Source organism: Balaenoptera physalus (genome assembly GCF_965194825.1).
Source record: "Balaenoptera physalus genome assembly, chromosome: 10".
Lineage (NCBI taxonomy): Eukaryota > Metazoa > Chordata > Mammalia > Artiodactyla > Balaenopteridae > Balaenoptera > Balaenoptera physalus.
In genome coordinates this window covers 42,583,489-42,606,683 of record NC_138889.1, presented here as the reverse complement: position 1 = coordinate 42,606,683, position 23,195 = coordinate 42,583,489, and the positions used below count along the sequence as shown (strand labels likewise).

General features: G+C 48.2%; 1 protein-coding gene across 1 annotated transcript; it reads right to left on the bottom strand.

Annotated features, from left to right (window-relative positions):
* Positions 1-1,300: 1,300 nt before the first annotated feature.
* Positions 1,301-22,239, bottom strand: GPR83 (G protein-coupled receptor 83). Its single transcript, XM_082410005.1, has 4 exons — positions 21,608-22,239; positions 16,826-16,951; positions 13,464-13,597; positions 1,301-10,182 (listed from the first exon to the last, which is right to left on the bottom strand). The coding sequence occupies exons 1-4, from the start codon at positions 21,971-21,973 to the stop codon at positions 9,558-9,560; spliced, it is 1,251 nt and encodes a 416-aa protein (XP_082266131.1). The 5' UTR covers positions 21,974-22,239; the 3' UTR covers positions 1,301-9,557.
* Positions 22,240-23,195: the final 956 nt, after the last annotated feature.

Below are 23,195 nucleotides of genomic sequence, written 5' to 3'. Positions count from 1 at the left end.
ATTTCATGCCAAACAAATTGCATGATTTAAATAATTGAAATCTACAGATACATAGGTAACATATGTGAGAGTGATTATCAGAGTGCTAGAAGAGGGAGGGAGGAATAAAAATGTAGATTAGGCTGAGTTTATCAACATGGGAACACACACCAGAGATTCTAGAGTCAGTGGATTAAGCTTGGGCTACTGAGAATGGCTTTTTGTTTTTCATGTGCAACTTACATTCTTTTTTTTTTTTTTTAATTGTGGTTAAAATACATATAACATAGTATTTACCACCTTAACTAATTTTAAGTATACAGTTGTCATGTTAAATACATTTATATTGTGTACAACCAACCTCCAGAACTTTTTTCCATCTTGCAAAACTGAAACTCTGTACCTGTTAAACAACTCCACATCCTCTCCTCTTCCCAGCCTCTGGTTACCTCCTTTGCCCTTTCTGTCTCTATGAATTTGACTACTCTGTATAGCTCATAGAAGTGAAATCATACATGATTTGTGTTTTTGTTACTGGCTTATTTCACAGAGCATAATGTCCTCAAGTTTCATCCATGTTGTAGCATGTAGCAGAATTTCCTTCCTTTTTAAGGCTGAATAATATTTCTTTGTGTGTATATACCACATTTTGTTTACTATTCATCAGTTGATGGACACTTGGGTTGCTTCTACCTTTTGGCTCTTGTGAAAAATGCTGCTATGAACATGGATGTACAAATATCTCTTTGAAACCCTGCTTTCAATTCCTTTGGGTATAAAACGAGAAGTGGAATTGCTGGATCATATGGCATTCTATTTTTAATTTTTCGAGGAATTGCCATACTGTTTTCCACAAGACTGTTCCATTTTACATTCCCACCAACCATGTCCAACGGTTACAATATCCCCACATTCTCACCAACACTGTTTTTCGTTTTGTTTTGTTTGATAGTAGCCATCCTAATGGGTGTGCAGTGGTATCTCATTGTGATTTTGATTTGCATTTCCCTCATGATAAATGATGTTGAAAATCTTTTCATATGCTTTTTGGCCATTTGTATATCTTCTTTGGAGTAATGTCTATTCAAGTCCTCTGCCCATTTTTAAATTGGATTTTGTTGTTATTGTTGTGGTTGAGTTGTAGAAGTTCTTTGTATATTCTGGATATTAATGCCTTATCAAATATATGATTTGCAAGTATTTTTCCATTCTAAAGGTTGCCTTTTTACTCTGTTGTTTCCTTTGATACACAGAAATTTTTAATTTTGATATAGTCTAATTTATCTATTTTAACTTTTGTCATCTGTGCTTTTGGTGCCAAATCCGATGTTGTGAAGATGTTTTTTCCCCATGTTTTCTTCTAAGAGTTTTATAGCTTTAGCTCTTTAGGTAATTGATCCATTTTGCATTGATTTTTGCATATTGTATGAGGAAAGGGTCCAATTCTTTCTTTTGCATATAGATATCCAGTTTTCTTAACACCATTTGTTGAAAAGACTCCTTTCCTTCTTCGGTCTTGGCACCCTGGTCAAAAATCGCTTGACCATATATGTGAGGGTTTATTCTATTCCACTGATCTATATGACTATCTTTATGCCTGTATCACAGTTTTTTTTGATTTCTGTAACTTTATCATAAGTTTTAAAATCAGGAAGTGTGAGAGCTCCAAAACTGTTCTTATTTTTCAAGATAATTTTAGCTATTTGGAGTCTGGAGAATGGTTTTAATTGTTTGCTAGGTTTCTATTGTCTCTGGGCTCCATAGTGTTCTATGCCAAAAGAATTTGAGATACTATAAAGCATAAGTTAGAAAGGGTAAAGCAAAGACTGTGAGAGATGGTAATATTGAAGTGGTTTTGGCAGGTGTGACCCATGCATTCACCCCTAAATATGTCCTCTGAGAGGGCCCAGACCTATCCTTGACATAGAGAAACACAACAGCCAGGGAAATGCAGGCATATGTAAAAGTGCTAGAGTGGATTTCTTCCATGCATCAGAAATGAATATGAGGATGTTAATTTTGAAATGGGCTTCCTGATTCCAGTGAGGTTCATGGGATTGGATTCTGGGGTGGCAGAAGCCACATAGTAGCACCCACTCTTAGTGGCACAGAAAGTATGGTTACTGTAACAATCAGCAGGGTCAGCTCATTAATCAATTATCTGGCCCTTCTCCAAAGGGGCTTATGCAACGGCCAGTGTACACATTTGGAGATAACTGGACACTGGCTTTTGGGTCATACCAATTCTTAGAGATGAACAAAGACATTGTGGTTCATAGATGAGAGTGGGGACTTGTGGAGGTCAGTGATAAATGGAATTGTGGCTTATGTCCCACTCATACCGGGTCCATGAGTTTATTCTGTGGCTAAATCCTGAGTTCCTAAGAAACAGTCAGAGTACTTAGCAACTGGCAGAATCAACACACGAGGACAGTTACAGCGGTGTCAGTGGAAGCACCTGAAGCTCCTCCTCCCAGTGAAAATATAAGCTCAAAGCAATATCAGCTCCCTGGGGGAATCACACAGGTTGGTGCCAATATTAAATACTTGATAGGTGCAGAAGTAGTGATTCTTTTGTTTTTTTAAAGAGACGTATTCTTTTTTAAACATTTTTAAAATTTTTGCCTGCTTTGGGTCTTCATTGCTGCACACGGGCTTTCTCTAGTTGCGGCAAACATGGGCTACTCTTAATTGCAGTGCTCGGGCTTCTCATTGCAGTGGCTTCTCTTGTTGTGGAGCACAGGCTCTAGGTGCGTGGGCTTCAGTAGTTGGGGCATGTGGGCTCAGTAGTTGTGGCTCACGTGCTTAGTTGCTCCACGGCATGTGGGATCTTCCCGGACCAGGGCTCGAACCCGTGTCCCCTGCACTGGCTGCCGGATTCTTAACCAGTGTGCCACCAGGGAAGTCCCAAAAGTAGTGATTCTTATTACAGTCTTTAGACTCACCTGTTTGGCCTCTACCTAAGGTAGGTAACCTTGGGTTGCATGCATAGAATCAGAAAAGCATCCAATTTCTCAGCAGAAGTGCAAGAAGGTAGGCGAGCAATGCTGGTTGGCAGAATAATGGCCTCCCAAGGACGGCCGTCTCCTAACCCCAGAACCTGTGAACATATTTAGGCAAAGGAGAATGAAGGTTGCAGATGGAATTGGGGCTGCTAATCAGCTGACTTTAAGATGGGACAGTATCCTGTATTACTCAGGTGGACCAGTGTAATCACAAGGGTCCTGAAAGTGGAGGGGAGGCACAGAAGAAGAGATGGAGAAACGAAGCTAAAGAAGGTCAGAGAGATGCCATGTTGCTGCCTTTGAAGCTGGAGGAAAGGGGCCATGAGCCGAGGAATATGGGTGGCTTCTGGAAGCTGGAAAAGGTAAGGAAACGGATCACACCCAGAGCCTACACAAAGGAATGCAGCCGTCCTGACGCCTTAATTTTGGCCCCATGAGACCTGTGTCAGACTTCTGACCTTCCTACGGAAGTGTAAGATAACACGTTTGTGCTGTTTAACCCACTAAGGCGGTCATAATTTGTCATGGCAGCAACAGAAAACTAATAAAAATGCCTTCAAAATTCCGAGAGAAAGTGATTTTCAATCTATTACCCTATATTCAGTCAGATGCCGTTCTAATTACATGTGAATTAAAAACATCTCAGGACATACAAAGGTCTCAAAAGAAATTTTTCTTTTCTTGGGCAATGCCTGGAAGATGTGCTCTTCCAAAGTAAGGAGTAAACGAAGAAAGAGGAAGAAACGGATCTAGGAAATTGGAAGATCTAACCACTAGGGAGAGGAGAAGGGGAGTCCTGGGAAAGCAGGTCCTCTGCTGACATAGAGATATGTAAACATAGAGATCAGCTAGCCAAGGAGAAGCAGCTCAGATGGCCCAGGAGGTGTGGGAGAGGGGTACTGGCAGACCAGGATGTGTGTGGTCACCTCACAAAGGGGTTTTAACTATTTTGAAATATTGGGACAGAATTAGTGATTGTGATATAGAAAACAAAAGCAAAGAAATAGTGGCAAGTTTTAAATCCAAAAACAAAAGATTGTTTTTAAAAAGGAAATATAATCGTCATATCCTACTTGTCTCAGCTGTGAACTCTATTTGCATATTCTAATAATACAAATATAGATGTAACTAGATTGGAAGGATTCAGGGAAGAAAAGTAAAGGCTTGGACCTCTAGGTTCCATTTCTGTTGGCTTACTGCTTGTTTGTGTATAGACTGCAGAGGCACAGAATTGGATGAATTATAATCCTTGGTTTATGGCACACTCTTAATGTTGGTCCATCTGCTTTTAGCTATTTGGTTAGTTATGTGATTCATGATTTTTAATCAAGTTGTAAGAACCCACTGCCCAAAACGAAAGCTAGAACCTTGACAGTTATTTACAGCCAAGTGGTTCTGTAACAGGGAAAAGCCAAATCAGACGACATGTTGGATCTGTTTCTTTTGCTTTAACCTTTGCTTCCCGTTGCTTTTGTTCACTAAAAGGATACTGTCTATACACAATGGCCTGCCTCAGGGAACGCTGCCCCTCTGCTTGAATGTCAAACCAAAGTGCCTTTGTTCAGGGAAACATCCGCCCCTGTTCCACCTGTGGATGGCTGCAAGAAAGAAGAAATTAACACATCCCCTCCCCCGAGGCTGGCCATTCCAGGGGATATTTGCAAAAAGTATGGCCTTTTTACTTTACTTCCTCATCTCCTCCCCCTCTCTGTGCTATAAAAGAAGCTGGCATCCAAATCCCGATAAGATGGTTATTTTGAGACTTTAGTCCCGCCATCTTCTCGGTCTGCCAGCTTTCCAAATAAAGTCGTATTCCTTGCCTCGGCACCTTGTCTCCCGATTCATTGGTCTGTGGTGGGGCGAGCAGAGCGAGCTTGGACGCGGTAACAGTTCCCATCGCCCTACGTGCCAACCCCTACCCCTTCTCCACCTGAGGTAATCAACATCCTGAACCCTGTGTTCATGATTCCTTTGCCTTCCTCATATTGACGCTGAGCAACTTAAATTCATGACCAGTCTGAAGACAGGGTCCCTGCTAGGTTAAAAATAGGAAGCAAGGAGGAACTATTAACATCAAGCACTTTGTCACCACGAAGCAGCAAATAGCTTATTCTCAGCAAGAGAGGCTCTAAAACCTGAACCCCAGGGCTTTCTCACATTAACTATCACTGGCTATTCTTTTCCCCAAATGCCTCCAGCATTGCATGCATTGTATTTGTTCTTTGCCTAACTACGCCTTGAAAGGAGAGAGAATGGCAGGGGCGAGGCGCCGGGGTGAGGGTGTGGGGAGGGTACACAGAGATGCCAAAGCAAGATGCTGACGACCTGATCCCACAGCACTGGGAGCATCTTCTACCGTCTTTGGGCAACACTCTAGGACAAGCATGTTTCCCCAGTGGATGCTGCAAGACCCCCAGTCTTTCCTGGCCCCAGGCACTCTGGCATAGCTTCCATCACCCTAGGGGCCCTGGAGGCACATCCCAACCAGCTTGGAGCAGTGAGGGTTTAGCCAAGTTCTGCCTGTGCTGTCTGGGGACCCTGAGGCCCTGGGCAGCTGTGAGACAGCTGTTAACCTTGGCAACCTGACATAGTTGGTCAAGCAGGGCACTGGCCACTCAGGCATCGCTAACAGCTTGTTGGGAAGACGCTTCTAGCCAGAGGTGAGCCCACAAGGCAGCATGAGATTCTACTTGTTCTAGAAGCATGGATTCACTGACCATGGAGCTGCAAGGGGCCCTGGAACCCATGGAGTCAAGCATTTCCCTAAGCATGTAACTCAAGCACTTGTTTGGGGACAGTTAACAGGTTTTACCCCAAAAAGTGCCCCATAATCAAGGAAATTCATAGATCATCAGATTAAAAACAAATTAGTTTCTTTCCTACAAGGCTTCTCAGAACGTAATCTCAAGATTAGGCTTTGGGATCTCTACCTGAGCCTCAGTTTCTTCATCTGCAGTGTAGAAATAATAATGCCCACCTTGGAGAAATACTGAGGGAGAATGAGCTCATAGGCTCAGAGACATTTAGCGCAGTGTCTCACATAGGAGAGGTCAGCAAATCCTAGTTCCCCTCTTTTCTCCATCGCCTTTCATTTTCTTTCAAATGTTCCCCTAGGCACAGTAAATTCCCTACTGTGTAATTATTTAACATTGATTTCCTGGGCTCTGGATGGCATCAGGGTAATTATGTATGCAGTGGAGGTGTTACTGAAGCAGGTCTGTCTGCCCACCACTCAAAAATCAATATGAGAGAGAGAGAGAGGGAGAGAGCCAACTGTTGGTAGAAAGGAAAGTTGCTTTTAATCAGAATGCTGGCAATCTGGGGAGATGGTAGACTCAGTGTCCCCAGAAACCACCTCCAAAGATTCTGCTTGGCCATGAAAGATTTAAAGGGAAAAAGGGAAGTAACTTCAGTTAATCATTGAGATTAGGGGTCAGAGTCATGGACATTCCCCACTGTGTGCAGGTTTGTCAACTCCTTGTGATCTTCCTCTAGATGTTCTCTTGTTCACGAGATTACTGAAGGGGAAGCTAGGGAAGACATCACCTATCACATACGGTTGTCAAGACAATGAAATGAGATAATGCATGTGAAGTGCATCACGTGCAGGTACACGTGAAACACTCCATATTCTAGTCAGTCGTAGACACAGTAATGACAGCCACTGTACATCAAATAGACAAAATATCGTAAATTTAAAAAAAAAAAAAAAGAGATCTGGTCATCTGTTAATTACTTGTTCTTCATTTCTACTTCTTTGATCTACAAAAAGAACCAACACGTTAGGCAAGGTACTGTGTGATCCAAAGATGTGAAAGCTGTGCTTGGGCCAGAGATGAGTAGAGCATGCGGATGCCTGGCTTAAGAGTTAGTTACAATATAGCTTTGCTAAAGTGACAAGAAAAGGGGCTTCCTGTTGAGGGCGGTTTCCTGCAAAGAGCCGCTTATAGAGGCTCCTACCCAGCTTAGCTGGTCGGACAAGGGGAACCCAGGTCCAGGGGGGGCAGAAACCCTGTGAACAGGAACGTGGTACCCACTGCACCCTGCGCGTGGGAGCGGCAGCTTCGCCTCCTCCTGAATCACCAAGGAACAGATGGAGTCCCGGCTTAAATCACTCAGCACAGATTCGTTTCACAGATTTCACAAAAGAGGGGACTCGGTAGCCAGCTCAGTGGAAGAAGGCACTAACCGGAGGTTTTCAACTGGCTATTTACCCGCTCAGTGTTTGTGCTTGCTCAGCTGTAAAATGTAGAGGTGAGGGCTGAGGCTCTCCACGCTCTCTTCATCTAATCTTTGTGGATCCCCATTTTAAAGGTCATCAACTGTGGCCTAATCACAAGTCCAGGAAGCACAGGCCACACACCCACTATATATTTTATTGAGACTGGAGCAGTTTACAGTCAAGTCCTCATGACAGCACAGTGGAAAGGTTCAAGTTTTACACATGTCACAGTCACAAACACAAATCACTTCTGCTCTGAGGCACACAGGGAACGTGGGGTGGGGGGAGACAGGGAGCTGACAGGAGACCCAGACTTAATGAGCCATCAGCGGGGAGGGTCTTCCACCAGAGAAGAGCCTTCTCTGTGACCTGGCAGAATTTCTAGATGCCCTCAGAGAGGAAGGAACAAAGTGAAGCCTTCCCCATGATTTCAGAGCAGGACAAATTTTCTATAACCCTGTCGCCTGTTCTCTTTCTGGTTCAAAGAATTTCCATGGCAGCCTTAAGAGACAATACACACAGGCCTGGGAGCCACTTGGTCTGAAAAAAATCCACCTGGGGATCCCTATGGGCTGAAAAGGCTCTCTCTGTCCCATGAAAGTCACTTTTCTATCCACTGTTCAGAAGATTATTTTTTAAACTTTACGTCTTGAAAATCTTCAAACATCCTCGTAAATAGAGAGAATAGGATAATGAACCCCCATGGTTCCTTACAGAGAAGCAGATGATATGACCAAGTTCAGGTTCAATTAACAGCCAAGAGATCTAAGTGAACCTTGGACAAATCCCTTCTCCCTGAGCCTCAGTTTCCCTCTTAGTTCCATGGCCATGCTTTGCTTTCAGGATCTCTCTGGTGCTGGAAAGAAACCTCAAACCACTGTGAGAGCGGCAATTGTTTAGGGCTGGTGAATGAAGCTCTCTTCTGCCCGATGCGTCTCTCTTCTGGATGACACAGTGAGTCACTCAGGGCCAGATGGAAGGTGATGAAAACACTCATTGTCTCTGGAATGAGATTTCTCTGGCAAGTTGAGTCACTAAGGACCATCGCGATGCCGTAGGGTTTGATAAGTGACACGTGAGCCGCCAGAGTGATGTTGACAGTGAGTCGTCTTGTGGGAATTGGCGTGAAGAAGCCTTATTATTCAGATGACATAGAGGAGAAATGGCTTGACTAGACAGCTTGGGAGGATGAGGTGTCTAAGCATGGCTATTTCCAGCATGTTGGAAAGCCTGCTCCCTCATCTCCTGCAAAAGCAGGGCAGTATTTCACCACCTCTTGTTCTGTGTGCTTGCAGGAGAGGAGGAATTATGCCTCCTGGATGAGTTTTATTCTCGGTTCATCACAATGGTCGCCATCCGAGGAGAGGTCCTTCAGCCAGGCCCTTGCCACCACCGGCTGCAGGACGAAGGCAGTCTGTCCGCTCTGGGACAGTGTTCCCCTTGGGCTCCTCTCCCACCTCATCTTCGAACTCTTCTGGTGGACACTATTCCCGGGAGAGGGGTTCAGGAGTTCTCGGCTATGCCCAGTTTCTTGCTTACTTCTAAATGGAAAAGTGTAATTCAGCATGAAATGAAAATCATACGCACACACACACACACACACACACACACACACACACACGGAAAGAAGTTGCAAAGAAAGCCACAGTATTTTGACAGAACTTATCAGAAGTTGGTGGGAGAAGGAGGTGATTTTTATTTTCTTCTTTGTGCTTTTCTGAATGTTCCAAAGTTTCAATAATAGTTTTTCTTTGTTTTAAGGAAACTCAGTAATTCCTCTTTCTTTTAAGGAACCCAGTCGGTCTTTTCTTGTCACATGGTGGGCCGCCACAGAACCGGGACCCAGCCTGCTCCAGCGACTTCAGAGAGCGAGGCATACACACCTCCACGCCGGCTCTGGCTCGCTGACCTTTCACCGGCCGCCGGACCTTTCTCAAGCAGAGCTGGGCATCTGGGTCAGCCACTCCGCACGTCTGACTCAAGGGTCCTTCATGGGTGTTCAGTGGTGGGAGGGCCGTAAGGCAGCTGCCGACAGGTGTAGGCAGTTGACTGACTCAGTCCCCACGGGGGCCGAAGCTGTCCTGGGTCCCCTGGCTGCTCAGGGAACCAGCATGTCTCAGACAGGAATTCACAAACACGTGTCAAGCTGGGAGTTGTCTTTTCGTTTTCCCATCTGACGGGTCGAGGAGCCTAGGCACTCAAACGTCCCTGGGCTTCTTCAGGAAGTGCTTCCAGCATGTGAAGGGGTGTGAGGACAGGCTGTTTTCCAGGCTTTGTCCTCAGGCCCTTTCCCAGCCTCATCTGGAGACAGAGCCCCACCCCCACCCCCCGCCCCTTCCTGCCCTCCTCCTCTAGGTCACTGCCACCATAGGCTCCACGGACGACAGGTCTGTCTTCCCAGACTGGAGCTGGGAGGAGGGCAGGAGGCTGTTGGCTAGTGGAGCCCTGCGGCCGCTGCTTTTCTCTGTCCAAGCCACCCTGAAGGAGGGGACCGGGGAGGGCGGCCGCTCCTCCTGAGGCTTGGGCGACCTTTGGCACATGCGCAGTAACGCCTTCAGCTCGACCCGGAAGTTCTCGTTGAGCCAGCAGTAGATGAAGGGGTTGTAACAGGTGCTGCTCATGGCGATCCAGTGGAAGGCAAAGTAGAGGGCATTGCTGGTGTGGATGACCTTGCTGGACAGGAGGAGGACGTAGCAGTTGAGGGGGAACCAGCAGAGGGCGAAGAGGACCACCACCAGCATCAGCATCTTGATGGTTTTCTTCTTCTTGCGCCGCAGGGCCAGGTATTGCTCCGTGGTCACATCCCCGATGGTGTTGCACAGCCACAGCTTCTTGGCCACGCGGGCGTAGGCCACGGAGATGATGAGGAGGGGGAGAATGTAAAGCAGGATGAACGTGGCCAAGTCCAGGTACTTCCAGAAGAGGTCGGCTGGCTCAGGGAAGTCTGGCAGGCACAGGGAGCGGGCAGTGTCCTCACTGGGGGCAGGGGAGAGAGAGACAGAGAGGGAGAGGGAGAGGGATAGATAGAGAAGGAGGGTGTGAACTTAGCATGGAAAAGCCCCATCCCAGGAACCACTGGCCTCTCCCTCCACTGGGCTCCTGGTACATCCGTCTGTTACAGCACATGTGATGAGCAGCCTTATTATCTGATTACATTTTCAGCTCTCCCACTAGGCTGGGCATTCGATATAGGTAAGAAATACACCTAGGGCTTCCCTGGTGGCGCAGTGGTTGAGAATCTGCCTGCCAATGCAGGGGACACGGGTTCGAGCCCTGGTCTGGGAAGATCCCACATGCCGTGGAGCAACTAAGCCCATGAGCCACAACTACTGAGCCTGCGCATCTGGAGCCTGTGCTCCGCCATGGGAGAGGCCGCGATAGTGAGAGGCCCGCGCACCGCGATGAAGAGTGGTCCCCGCTCGCCGCAGCTAGAGGAAGCCCTCGCACAGAAACGAAGACCCAACACAGCCAAAAAAAATTAATTAATTAATTAATTAATAAATTTAAAAAAAAAAAAAAGAAATACACCTAAGTGTCCATCAACAAATGAATGGATAAAGAAGATGTGGTACATATATACAATGCAATATTACTTAGCCATAAAAAAAAATGAAATAATGCCATTTGCAGCACAGATGGACCTAGAGATTATCATACTAAGTGAAGAAAGCCAGGCAGAGAAAGACAAATATCATATGATATTGCTTACACGTAGAATCTAAAAAAAAATGATGCAAACGAACTTATATACAAAATAGAAATAGACCCGCAGACATAGAAAACATACTTATGGTTACCAAAGGGGAAAGGTCGGGGGGAGGGATAAACTGGGAGTTTGGGATAACATATACACACTACAATATATAAAATAGATAACCAACAGGAATCTGAAAAAGAATTTATATATATATATATACACACACACACACACACACACACACTCATATATATATATAACTGAATCACTTCGCTGTACACCTGAAACTAACACAACATTGTAAATCAACTGTACTTCAATTTTTAAAAAAGAGAAATACACCTAGATCACTCTGTGTCCTCTTTACTTTGTATTATTCCTAGCCCAGAATAGACACCCAATAAATATTTGTTCAATGAATGAATGCAACACTGGTGTTCCTAGTCTTAGAATTAACTCATCCTGGGAGCATGATGGATTCAGGAAATCTTGGAATTTCCCATTGTACTACCTACTCCCATTCCAGAGGGGATCCAAGGAATGGGCAAAGAAATGGGTCTTGAGAATGTGAGTGGCAATGCCTGAACTCATACACCTTCAGCCACTCAGACAAAAAGTACTTATTTTCTATGGAATGTAGCCAGTCCTCTTCAAATTTTTTAGGGACATCTGTGTATGTTGGAGAACCCAGAGCTGGTGGGTTAAGAATATGCAGATCATGATCTGCTGAATGAAGTGGCAGGGAGCTCCCTCAGGAGCTCAGGAGCTCAAAACCCAGGGGCCGTTTTGACTGAAGGCGTAGTTTCAATACACTCACACAAAGGAAGTCACAAGACTATTCCTCACATCCCAGAATGGGGGCACTATGAGCCAGGAGAAGGGCAGTCCTCCCTCCCAGGTCACAGGTGAGCAGGAGAGAGAGAGAGAGAGCAGGGTAGCAAGCACCTGTTACTTATAAGGTGGTTGGGGCAGAGGTCACTAATTTTTCACAAGTGGTCATTTTAAAAGATGCCCCGGGAAAAGCAAGGCGGGAACTTGTGGCTGGAATCCTAAGCTCGTGTCTTTATCTAAATGTCCAGACTCTGGGTGCGAGCAGGGTTTTCGTACTGTAAAATCTCTGAGCAGCAACTCAAAATTGCTACTTTTTTTTTCCATCATACCATGTAGCGTGTTGATCTTGTTATATGTGCAGGTGGCCATCACTAGTGAAAGAAATAAAACTCTCTTCGCTTTTGTTAGCAGAAAAAAGAAATAGCCTTCCATATATGAAGGCAGTTGGGGATTATGAATACTGGGAAGGGGTGGGTATGTGATTCATTCAATAGCCTAGAATTTGGGGACAGAGACTTTATAACTTAGTTGAAATTGGCCTTCAGAGCTTGTTCTCTGGACCCCACTTATGTCACAGGAGTGTATGTAAAGGTATGTCTCAGGTGAGGCAGCACATGGTAAGACCTGCCAGCAGTGCACCCCCTAGGTCCCCTTTACTGTTCTGGAGCACCAGGCCCCCAGCTCCAGTCCACCCGACCAGACACAGCTGTCAGCCGTGATCTTCTAGGGGCCTAGGACTACCCTAAGGCCACTGAAGATACTTTCCACAGATCCATTACGAGCCAGAAGTGGCCAGGTATCTCCATTTTCCCCAGGAAGCCCTGGAATATGAAAGCCCAGCTCCCATGGCTCAAAGCGGGCAAACTCTGTTACCAGTCTGCTCCAGAGCTCCCTCTGCAAACCACACCTTCCCTTGGTCTCTCCTCATTTTCTGTCCAGCTTCTCCACTGCCTTACCCATTACCCCAGGAGCACTTTCTTAAAAATCACAGGCACATGTACCTTCTTTTATCTCAGGATCTGTTTCTATGGAACTTCGGCTGAAACAACAATGAACGGATGAAGATCACTCTAAGCTCATTCATTCATTCAGAAACTATGTACAGAGAGCTCGTGATGTGAAGACGGTAATATAGATGCTAGGGACGCCAAGATGGCAAAATCAGAAATGGGGCCAGCTCCCCCCAACCTCACAGTCTAACAGGGGAGATCACCTTTAACTAACTAGCAGCACACACGAGTGTTCAAATTTCAAGACACTGAGTGCTTTCCATTCTGTGAGAGCACAGGACAAAGCATATGATAAATGGGAGGTGGTGGGGAGGGGGGTAGAGCATCCTGCCTGAGACACTTAGAGATATACATGTTTGTTTGCAGGTTGTGTGAGGGAATTTAAACATCACCGTTTTAAACAGGGCCTGGGTGATTCTGAATCTCAGTCTGGGTTGGTACCTGTCCCCAGTGGCAGAAGCCGATTGCTATGGCCCTGACCTTACAGACAAAGGGACAGAGATTAAAGAGGAAGCTAAAAGTGCTGCGAAGAAAAGACGAGAAAAAGCAGAAAAAGTGCAGAGGATACGCACGGGCCTGGAAGCAACAGGATGGGAAGGAGACAGAGAGAACGGCTCAGTGCAGCAGGTACTGGTAACTCTGAGATTCAGAGAGGGCTGAGATTTCCCTCTGTCAAGGTTCTCCGGATCCCCAGGCTGCTCCCCACTAGTTCATCTCACCTGTACTTGAAGGTAAATAATTTCTGGCAGATAGCGTGTGGAAGTGAAAAGAACGTCGCCATGGTCCAGATGACTGCGATGTAGATGACACCTTTTGTGATTGAGATCCGGGGTTTTAACGGATGCATGATGACCTGGAAGACAAGCAAACTGGGCATCACTGGCTGAAGACAGTTTGAAGCAAATAAGAAATCCAGACGATGCAGCTCACTTGTCACAATGAGGCAGGTAGGTCCTACATAGAGTGAAGCACCCCTTAACTCATGATCGAGCCCCTGAGCTGCATCACCCCACCGTCCAGCCCATGGGGGTACAGAGAGGGTGTCATCTGGACTCAGAGACTCCAGGCAGTTCAAATGCCCCTTGCAGGGCTTCCCTGGTGGCGCAGTGGTTAAGAATCCGCCTGCCAATGCAGGGGACACGGGTTCGAGCTCTGGTCCGGGAAGATCCCACAGGCCGTGGAGCAACGAAGCCCGTGCGCCACAACTACTGAGCCTGCGCTCTAGAGCCCACAAGCCACAACTACTGAGCCCGAGAGCCACAACTACTGAAGCCTGCACACCTAGAGCCCATGCTCCGCAACAAGAGAAGCCACTGCAATGAGAAGCCCGCGCACCGCAACGAAGAGTAGCCCCCGCTCGCCGCAACTAGAGAAAGCCCGCGCACAGCAACAAAGACCCAATGCAGCCAAAAATAAATAAATTAATTAATTTTAAAAAATGCCTCTTGCAGGTCATGCGTGGCAGAAGCCGGGTGCAGTGAGAGGATGGGGGAGCGGTGAAGGGGGAGGTCTGTTCCCACGACACCCACAGCGAGGCTGGCACAGGAGCAGCCGTGGCACCTCGGGATCTCATCTCGTCTGCCCATGATTCCATATCCTTTAAGTTACAAAGGGCTCCGAGGGGTCTGAGGGCGACACACGTCGGGAGGAGACTCTCACCACTTATCATGGGAAGCTGCACTGACCTTTATTTGGGGGTTCACCACATTGTCTCTGAAAGCCATTTCTAAAATTGCAGAGGGGCCCAGCTTTCCCAAGCCCCAAATTAAACCATTGTTAGAGGCTTTCGGCTGAAAAGCATCTTGGAATTGATTGCTACTGTATGCCAATCAATTCTCCTAAAAGGTTTAAATAAAGACTTGGGAATTTAACAGCATCCTCATTTTAAGATTAGAATCATTATTCCTTTTTTTTTTAATTGAAGTATAGTTGATGTATAATGTATAAATTGCAGGTGTACAATATAGTGATTCACAATTTTTAAAGGTTATACTCCATTTATAGTTATTATAAAATATTGGCTATATTCCCCATGTTGGACAACATATCCTTGTAGCTTATTTTATACCTATAGTTTGTACCTCTTAATCTCCTACCCCTATATGGCCCCTTCCCCATTCCCTCCCCACTGGTAACCACTAGTTTGTTCTCCATATCTGTGGGTCTCCTTCTTTTTTGTTATATTCACTAGTTTGTTGTATTTTTTTAGACTCCACATATAATTGGTAGCACACAGTATTTGTCTTTCTCCGGCTGATTTATTTCATTTAGTATAATGCCTTCCAAATCCATCCATGGCAAAATTTCATTCTTTTTTATGGCTGAGTAGTATTCCATTATACATAGATACCACATCTTCTTTATCTGTTCATCTGTTGATGAACACTTAGGTTGCAAGATTAGAATCATTATTTCTTGAAAAAGCCATTTGGGGATAGGTGAGTCGGGTCAGAAAGAGAGGTCATAAAGAGCTGCCGTTGTCTCAGGATGCCATCCCAGGACACACCGGACATTCTGCTGTGTCCTCCCAAAGTCTTCTCCCAATTTTTTAAGGTTTTATGGGAGGAATGGGTTAGGCTTTAGAAGCTTCCCAGCACATCTCCATTCTGGACTTTGCCGTCCTTGCCCCTCACATGCCATCATGGTTCAGGTTGATAAAGGGAGTGGAAGCCTCAGTCAGAGGCCCTGGACACTTGAAGAACCTGTAGACTCTGGGACAGGATCCCATGTGTGGGTATATGTCACAGCACTGTGGCCAATGTGGGCAAGACTTGCCCCCCTGCTCCTCGGACCTGCCTTTGGCCCAAGGGTCAACCCTCAGTTAGCTGTGTTAAATGCGGTGGGTATAGTCCAAGTAAAGGTGATCCAGAGTCCCTCTTGTTGAATTAGGGGAGAAGGTTAAGAAAAGGCAGGAAATATTCGTATGCAACCTTTTCACACTTTGCACCAAAACATCTGTAACATAAATGCCAAAATGATGGCATTTCAGGGTTAAAGAGATCTCAAAGTTTGCCAAGTCCAATTCCCCATTAGATGCATGAATGTCCTCTATAACATCCTTATCAAGTGCTCATCCAAGCCTTGCTTAAATATGGCTGGTGACATGAAACTCACCTCCCCAGGTAGCTTTGTCCACCTTCAGACACTTCTATTAGAAAACTCTTCCTCATATTGAGCTGCATCTTTGAGTCTGTATCTTAGAAGCTTCCTATCCCTTGGTCATTGTTGTACCTCTTGGAGCTACTGAGAATAAATTCTCTCTTTGTCCTGGTGGCCCTTACGATACCAGCCTTGTAGGTGCCCTTGGCATCTTCTCAGAGCAGACTAGTGATCTTCTAGAGATCCGAGCACGAGCCTGGGGCCGGACAGAGCTCAATCCTATTCCTACCTTCATCAATCACCAGGCATGTGATCTTGGGCAAGCTATGCATGCCCTTTCCTGAGCCTGCACACCTTGACTCAGCAGAAACCCAGTGTACAACAATGGTTCACTGAGTCAGCATGAGCGAGGCGCCTGTGTGAAGCCACCCTCCTCCAGGATGGGCACCCTCAGGTCCTCTCCAGCTCCCTTCACCATATCAACCCATGTGAATCTGACGGAGCAGGACAGCAAGCTGGGCCTCCCTACCCCACCCGACACCTGCGCCTGCCACCTGCCCGCCCCCCTCCAGCTTGTTTACCTCTTCCACAACCTGGGTCCAGAAATATCCATCTCATCTCCCAGCCAAGAGCCTTGCCTCGGACCTGCATTTGCCACTCTCTTTTCATCTGTGATTTTCCAGATCTGCTTTTCAACCCCCCAAAACAAACTCATTCAGCTCTGACACACAAAATGCCAGCAGTGAGTCTTCACTGGAGCAACACACGTGGAATAATGTTTTGCAGCCCCTAGCACAAAGGGGGCTATATATGCCTATTTTAGCCCCTATTTTAGGGGCTATATGCCTAATTTAATGCTCATAGTGGTCAATAAGAAGACAAATATGCTCATTGAAAAATGGGCTAAAACACTGCCTTCAGCCCCCTGGAAAGCAAAGCTGGGGAGGGAAGGACAGGACATCGTGGGGGTGGGTGCCCTCACCTGGTGGCGGTCCACGGCGATGGCTGTCAGCGTCAGGGCTGAGACGTGCAGGGAACAGTACTGGGCGAAGCGGCTGACGTGGCACATGCCTTTCCCGAACACCCACGTGCTGTTCACAAAGCGGACCTGGAGACGAGCCCACAAACATCAGGAGACAGACAGGCCTTGACACTGACACCCGCTCCCTGTGGTCTCTGAGGAGCATCCCACAGGAGCCTTCTCCCCCTCCTCCTTCTTCCTCTGCACTGCTGGACTGTGGGTCACACATGCTTTTCTCCAGCATGACTCATTCTCTATCATTCAGTTCAACAAACCCTGACCCTGCTGTTATGGCTGGGCCCTGTTCAGTGCCAGGACAGCGTGGGAAGGACATGGGCTCTGGAGTTAGATTTCCCACCTCTAATCTTTTCTAGCTGTGTGACCTTGGGCAAGGTAGGTAACCTCTCTGAACCTCAGTTTACTCATTTACAAAAAAAAAAAAAAAGGCTTAAAAATCTCTACCTTGTATCTTATTGTAGGGATCAACTTTAAAAAAAAAAAAAATGGCTACAGGGACTTCCCTGGTGGCGCAGTGGTTAAGAATCCACCTGCCAATGCAGGGGACACGGGTTCGAGCCCTGGTCTGGGAAGATCCCACATGCCGCGGAGCAACTAAGCCTGTGCGCCACAACTACCGAGCCTGCGCGTCTGGAGCCTGTGCTCCACAACAAGAGAGGCCACGATAGTGAGAGGCCCGCACACCGCGATGAAGAGTGGCCCCCTCTCGCTGCAACTAGAGAAAGCCCGCACACAGCAACGAAGACCCAACGCAGCCAAAAAAAAAAAAAAAAACACTACTTAATAAAAAATAAGTAAGTAATTAAAAAATAAAATAATTTTTAAAAGGCTACAAAGTGTGGAACACGTCTGGCAGATTGCTAGAAAGATATGATTAGAAATAAATAGTAGCCATTTTTATGGTAATAGTAAAATTCATTTTTGGCTCATGTGAGTTCAGACTCATGGAGGAGACACATCTGAAGAGTCACAACACAGCACGTGGGCTGTGCTCTGGAACCCTAGCTAAGCAGGCCTGCGACACGTCATCTGGGAAGGAGTCCCAGGGGCCTGCAGAGGTGGGAGCAGGGACCAGGGTCTGGGCAGGGAGAGAAGACAAGCTCCCAGGGCATGTGGGGTCCAGGGAGCAGGCCTAGGCCTCACCCCACATCCTCCATGGCTATTTGCTCACTCACTCAGCTCCTGAGCTCCTGTGAGTAATGCCCCACGCCCGAGAGAGATCAGGCCTTGATTCTGATCAAGGAGCTTCCAATATGGGCAGAGGAAGACTCAGGTATCTCAGATGCAAGACAGAAAGTAGTCAGTGCCCTACGGAAGGCTCAGACAAAGGGCCACCAGGTGGGGTGGGAGTGCGCTGAGGCAGAGAGAACGAGAGAAGACACCAAAAGAAATAGAGCAGGTCAGCTCGAGAGGAAGAATATTGCATAGTGATTTACAGCGGAGTATTTGCTACTGATAGCTGCCACCTTGGGCAAGGCACTTAGGCCCAATGAGCCTCACTTTCCTCATCTGTAAAGTGGGGCTAACCCTTGTTCACATGATTGTTATGAAACTCAAACACATGTAAAGCAGATAACACAGGTAAAGCAGATAACACAGGTAAAGGAGGTACGACAGTGCCTAGTACATAGCAAGTACTTAACACTATTAACTGCCATTATTGTAACATACTAGACATTTGAGATGAACGTTAAAGAAGAGGTAGGATTTGCCCATGGGGAGATAAGAACAAAGGGCTTGGCACTAGGTCAGAAATCCCAGGACCTGTTTGGGGAACAAGGGTTGGAACTGTTTGGCTGGAGTGTGTGGATGAGAGTCATGAGGGACAAGTCTGGCCTGATCATGAACCTGGGACAGCAGACCATAGACACTACTCTCTTTGGAATAGGCAGGGAGGAGCAGCCCACTAACATTACAGAGCAGGAAATCCTTAGCCACTCCTACTTCTCACCTCCCACAATCAATGAATCACCAAAGCCAACCAGTGCTACCTCGAAGGGTTTTCAAATCCATTCCCTCTTCTTCAGTCGCAAGGCCGTGGCCCGAGTGGAATCCCCCATCATCTCTCACCTGGTCCATAATGGCCTCCAGACAGCTTTCCTTGTCCTCTAGTCTGTCCCCCTGTAATTCAGCCTTCATGCTGCTGACAGCATTTTCTTAATCAGAAATCAGATGCCTGCTTAGAATCATCATGGCCTTCAAGAGACAGCCAGATGCCTTACGAGCACCCAGGCCCGCTTGCAGCCCTGCCCCAGCCTTTCCTTCTGGCCACCTCTGCTTCCCCCTGCCCTGCTGGCTCCTCCGCTGGCCTTCTTGCCTCCGCCGCTCCAGCTACAGTGAACCGCTCAGCGTTCCCTCAACACACCGTGAACTTGGACACCCTTGCCTTTGTTCTCCCGGGTCCCTCTGTCTGCAATGAACGTTCATCTAGGCCTGGGAAATGCCTACTTATCCTGGCCCCTTCGAAATGCCACGTGCCCTGAAAAGTCTCCTTTGACCCTCTCGTGGGACTCTGGCAGGTCAAAGTAAACGATCGCCTTCTCCAGGCTCCACCACATTCTGTGTACGGCTCTGCTGTGGGAGTTGTGAATAACTGTTCGCTTTTCTCTCAATGACCAGAGCTGGACTTCATGCCGATGTAGAGTATAAAGTGGACAGAAAGGGAGACCAGGGAGGAAGGATACTGTCAGCAACCAGCCCAAGGGCTGGACATCTTACCCCTTCAAGGAGCCCGGCTGAGGGCTTAGAAGACCCGCCCCTGGTTGCAAGAGCCTTGGAAGCTCTGACAGGAATTTGGATTGGGGTGGTTGCATGGGTCAGGTTGGAGGCCAAGCTGCTTTGGATCAACCGGGAGCGGGGGCTGGGTTCTCAGGACCCTGCCATCCCCTCTCCTGCAGGAGATCCTCTGGGTAGGGGCTGTCAGCTCTCAGCTGCAGCCTGGCCTCCCTCCCCACCTGCCCTGTGTCTGCCGCAGATCCAGCCATGCATTCTGCTCTGGGCAACAGCATAGGGCCATGCCCTGGGGCCTCCCAGTTCCCATCCTGGGTGGCCCAGTCCAACCCCAGCACTGCAGATTGTCAAGTCAGAAGCCAAGGGGAATCCAGGAGGAGCCAGAGATGCATTGTCCTGTGCTTTAAGGCAGCAGGGCGGGGTGGGGGGGTTATCTGGAAGTCCCTTTGTCCTTGGCTAGTCCCCAGAACATCCTGAGTGACCAGGAAGCTGTTAAATGTAGGCAGGAAGGAGAGCAGGAGAAGTCCATGGTTTGGATTAGTGGTCCAAGGGTGCCCTGCCCCCTAGGTCCCAGTTGAGTGGCTTAGTGGACAGACCTCTGGCTGCACTTGAGTCAGGGGAAGTAATTCTCATCCTGGCTCTGCCAGTTACTAGCCAAGTGACATTGGACAAGGCATTGAACCTCTCTGTGCCTTAGTTTCCTTATCTGCAAAACGTGAGTGAAGTTCTCATAAGTGAGGACGAGAGAAAATGTAGTTTTTAAACATAAGGGTTGGAAGGACGTTCACACAGGTGGATAGGCTTGTGGGAGTTCACCCTCTTCTTTTTGCTTGTCTGTTATTTCTGGTCAAGTGTGTGTGTGTATGTGTGTGTGTAAGAAAGAGAAAGAGATAGAGAGGAAAATATGAACAGATATGGTTTGGTAATAACTCAAGTATCAACAAGATTATTCCAGAAATTGGAAAAATGTAACTCATGCTGCAGAAATACAAGGTGTAACTGTCATGATGATTACTTGGTCATAGCCCTCCCAGTCTCAATCATCCATGAGCACCACAGTCCCAAGTCACGGAGGGAGAGAAGTGACACCACTAAGGCCCAGCAGTCAGGGCTCGGTGGAGGCTGTGGGAGCGAGAAGGGGGGCTCACCCACCACCCATGTGCGAATGCCCCCAGGCTGCCCCAGCTCTGGGGCCCAAGCCCACCTCACCCTCATCTCTTACACGACACAGTCTTCACACACAGACTTCGCTGTCAAACCACAGAAGGCAAATGCAATTTAAATAAGTGGTTTAGGAAAATTCACTCATGGTTCCATTAACAACTAGCAACTGTTTGATATTTCAGCTTGGTGCAAAGCAGCACCCCATGCTGGGGCATTTAATGGGCTGTACTCCGGTTGGGAGGCGGGGTGAGTTGACCTAACAATCTGTGCTGGAATTTCAAGGGGCTTTGATTTACTGCACCATCATCAAGCAGGTTCATGCTCAGTGACATTAAACAGGAAATGGTCATTTGTTCACAGCTGGCTGCAGACACTCGAATCATTGACCCCAATGCCATGAACTTCAGAAGCTCTGGCTTAGAAGATGATGACAGAGAGACAGAGACAGAGAAAGACAGAGTCGCAGAGAGGAAAAAAAGATGAAGACACCGAGAGATAGAGAAGAGAGCCAGACCCCCGAGAGACAGACAGGCAGAAAGACAAACAAAGAATGACAGAGACAGACACACTAAGAGCCAGACCAACAGAGGAGAGTGAGAAATGGGAAATGAGAGATGAGAGGGCAAGAGAGAGGAGACTAAGAAAGATGAAGACAGGAAGCCAGGCAGAAGAGGGGGACCGGCAGGGAAATGAGGACAGAAATCGGGTGGAGAGAGGGAGAGGGACGCAGAGAGAGACAGAAACGGAAATAAGAGAGACATCGAGACAGCAAGAGAGAGGAGGACAGAGAGAAGAGAGAGCGGAGCGCCAGCCCAGCCCTCGCGGTCTCACCAAAGTGAAGGGGGTGTTGAGGACAGTGATCATTATGTCGGCGACGGCCAGGTTGACGATGAAGAGGCTGGTGGCCGAGTGCATCCGCTGGTTCTTGAAGATGACATGACAGACCAGGACGTTGCCAAAGAGCGAGAAGATGATGATGAAGGAGTAAGCCATGATGAGCAGGGCTTTCACCGTGGGGTTCTGGGACTCGGCCCCGTAGCGCCTCCGGCCCACGAAGTTCTGCCAGTCGGAGAAGGTATAGTTGTTCCAGGAGAAGAAGTGCGAGGCGTTGGGCCCCACCAGGGCCGCCTCCGGGCTCTGCTCGTCCGCGGCTCGCGCCACTGCGAGGAGGCAGAGCAGCACGCACCGAGGGATCATCTTTGCAGGAGCCTCCGCGCCCGGGACGGGACGGGGCGGGCGGGACGTCCCGCCAGACCGCGCAAGTGCGCTCGGGCGCGCGGAGAGGAGCGCGCGGGGCTGTGTGCGCAGAGACTCTCGGCCTCGCTGCGCCCGGCCGGCGCCCACTCCCCGCCGGCCTCCCGCCCGCGATCGGCGCGCTCCGGGTCGCCCGCCGCACTTTTGTGTCTCCGCTGCGCCCCCCGGCTGCGGGCGAGCGAGTGCCTCTGCCTATTGGGCGGCGCGGCGTCTCTCCGGGCGACCGTGACGCGCTCCGGCTCGGCGGGCTTCCCCACCCCCGGCCCCAGCCCGCTCTCGCTCTAGAAATAAAACTCCAGCCAGGCGTCAGGGCTGATTCCCTAAAAACACTCATCCGCCTGCTTTCTGCTTAAGCCTCGCCATCGGAAAGGGAGTGGGCGGAAGGCGTCCCGGGGCGGTTGGGGTTTCGGGGGGCGCGCGGCAGGGACTGGGGCCGCCCTTTCCAGGCAACCCCTTGTTCCGCGCGGGGCTACTCTGGTCCAGTCTGAGCGTCAGGCTTGGCAGGTTTCAGGTTGAGGTGGGTCACTGGGGCCTGGCAGTTCTGGCACAAGGTGAACAAAGCAATCGATGTAGGCTTTCTCCAAGCGCCTTCAGTGATCAGACTTCAGATGTCCTGGGAGGCTGGCCAGGTTTTGTTTCCTTCCCTTCACTAAGACTCAATATGTGTGTGTGTTGCGGGGTGGGGGGGGCGGGTTGGAGGGGGTGGCTTAGTTTTTCAAGGAAACACTTCAAAGCACTTCTCCTGACGTCATCCAAGAATCAAAGGAGATCAATAGCTTTGTGCCCACTTCCTGGGTAACTGAGTTTTCTGCCCTGGGACTTTTTGAAGCTGTATCTGTAAGGGGTGTCACCCATGTTGTTTTCTGTTCCCCACCTACTCCTCCAGGAAATCTTGATATCTTGCTGACCTGTTCTTTCACTCCCCCCTGTGAAGTCTCTCCCAGTCACCCCTGGCCCGCCATCCACCTCACCAGATCCCATTGAATCAGAGTCAAATTCCAGTTTTATCACATCCTAGCTGTGAAATCCTGAGCAAGTTATTTAACTTTTCTGGCCCTGGTGGAAAGCTTTCCTTTTCCTGTACGTGAGGTTTTCAGAGACCCGGGTAGGGTGTCTATGCACTCAAGAGTCTCTATGACTCAAGCCCAGGTACCTTCTGAGGTGT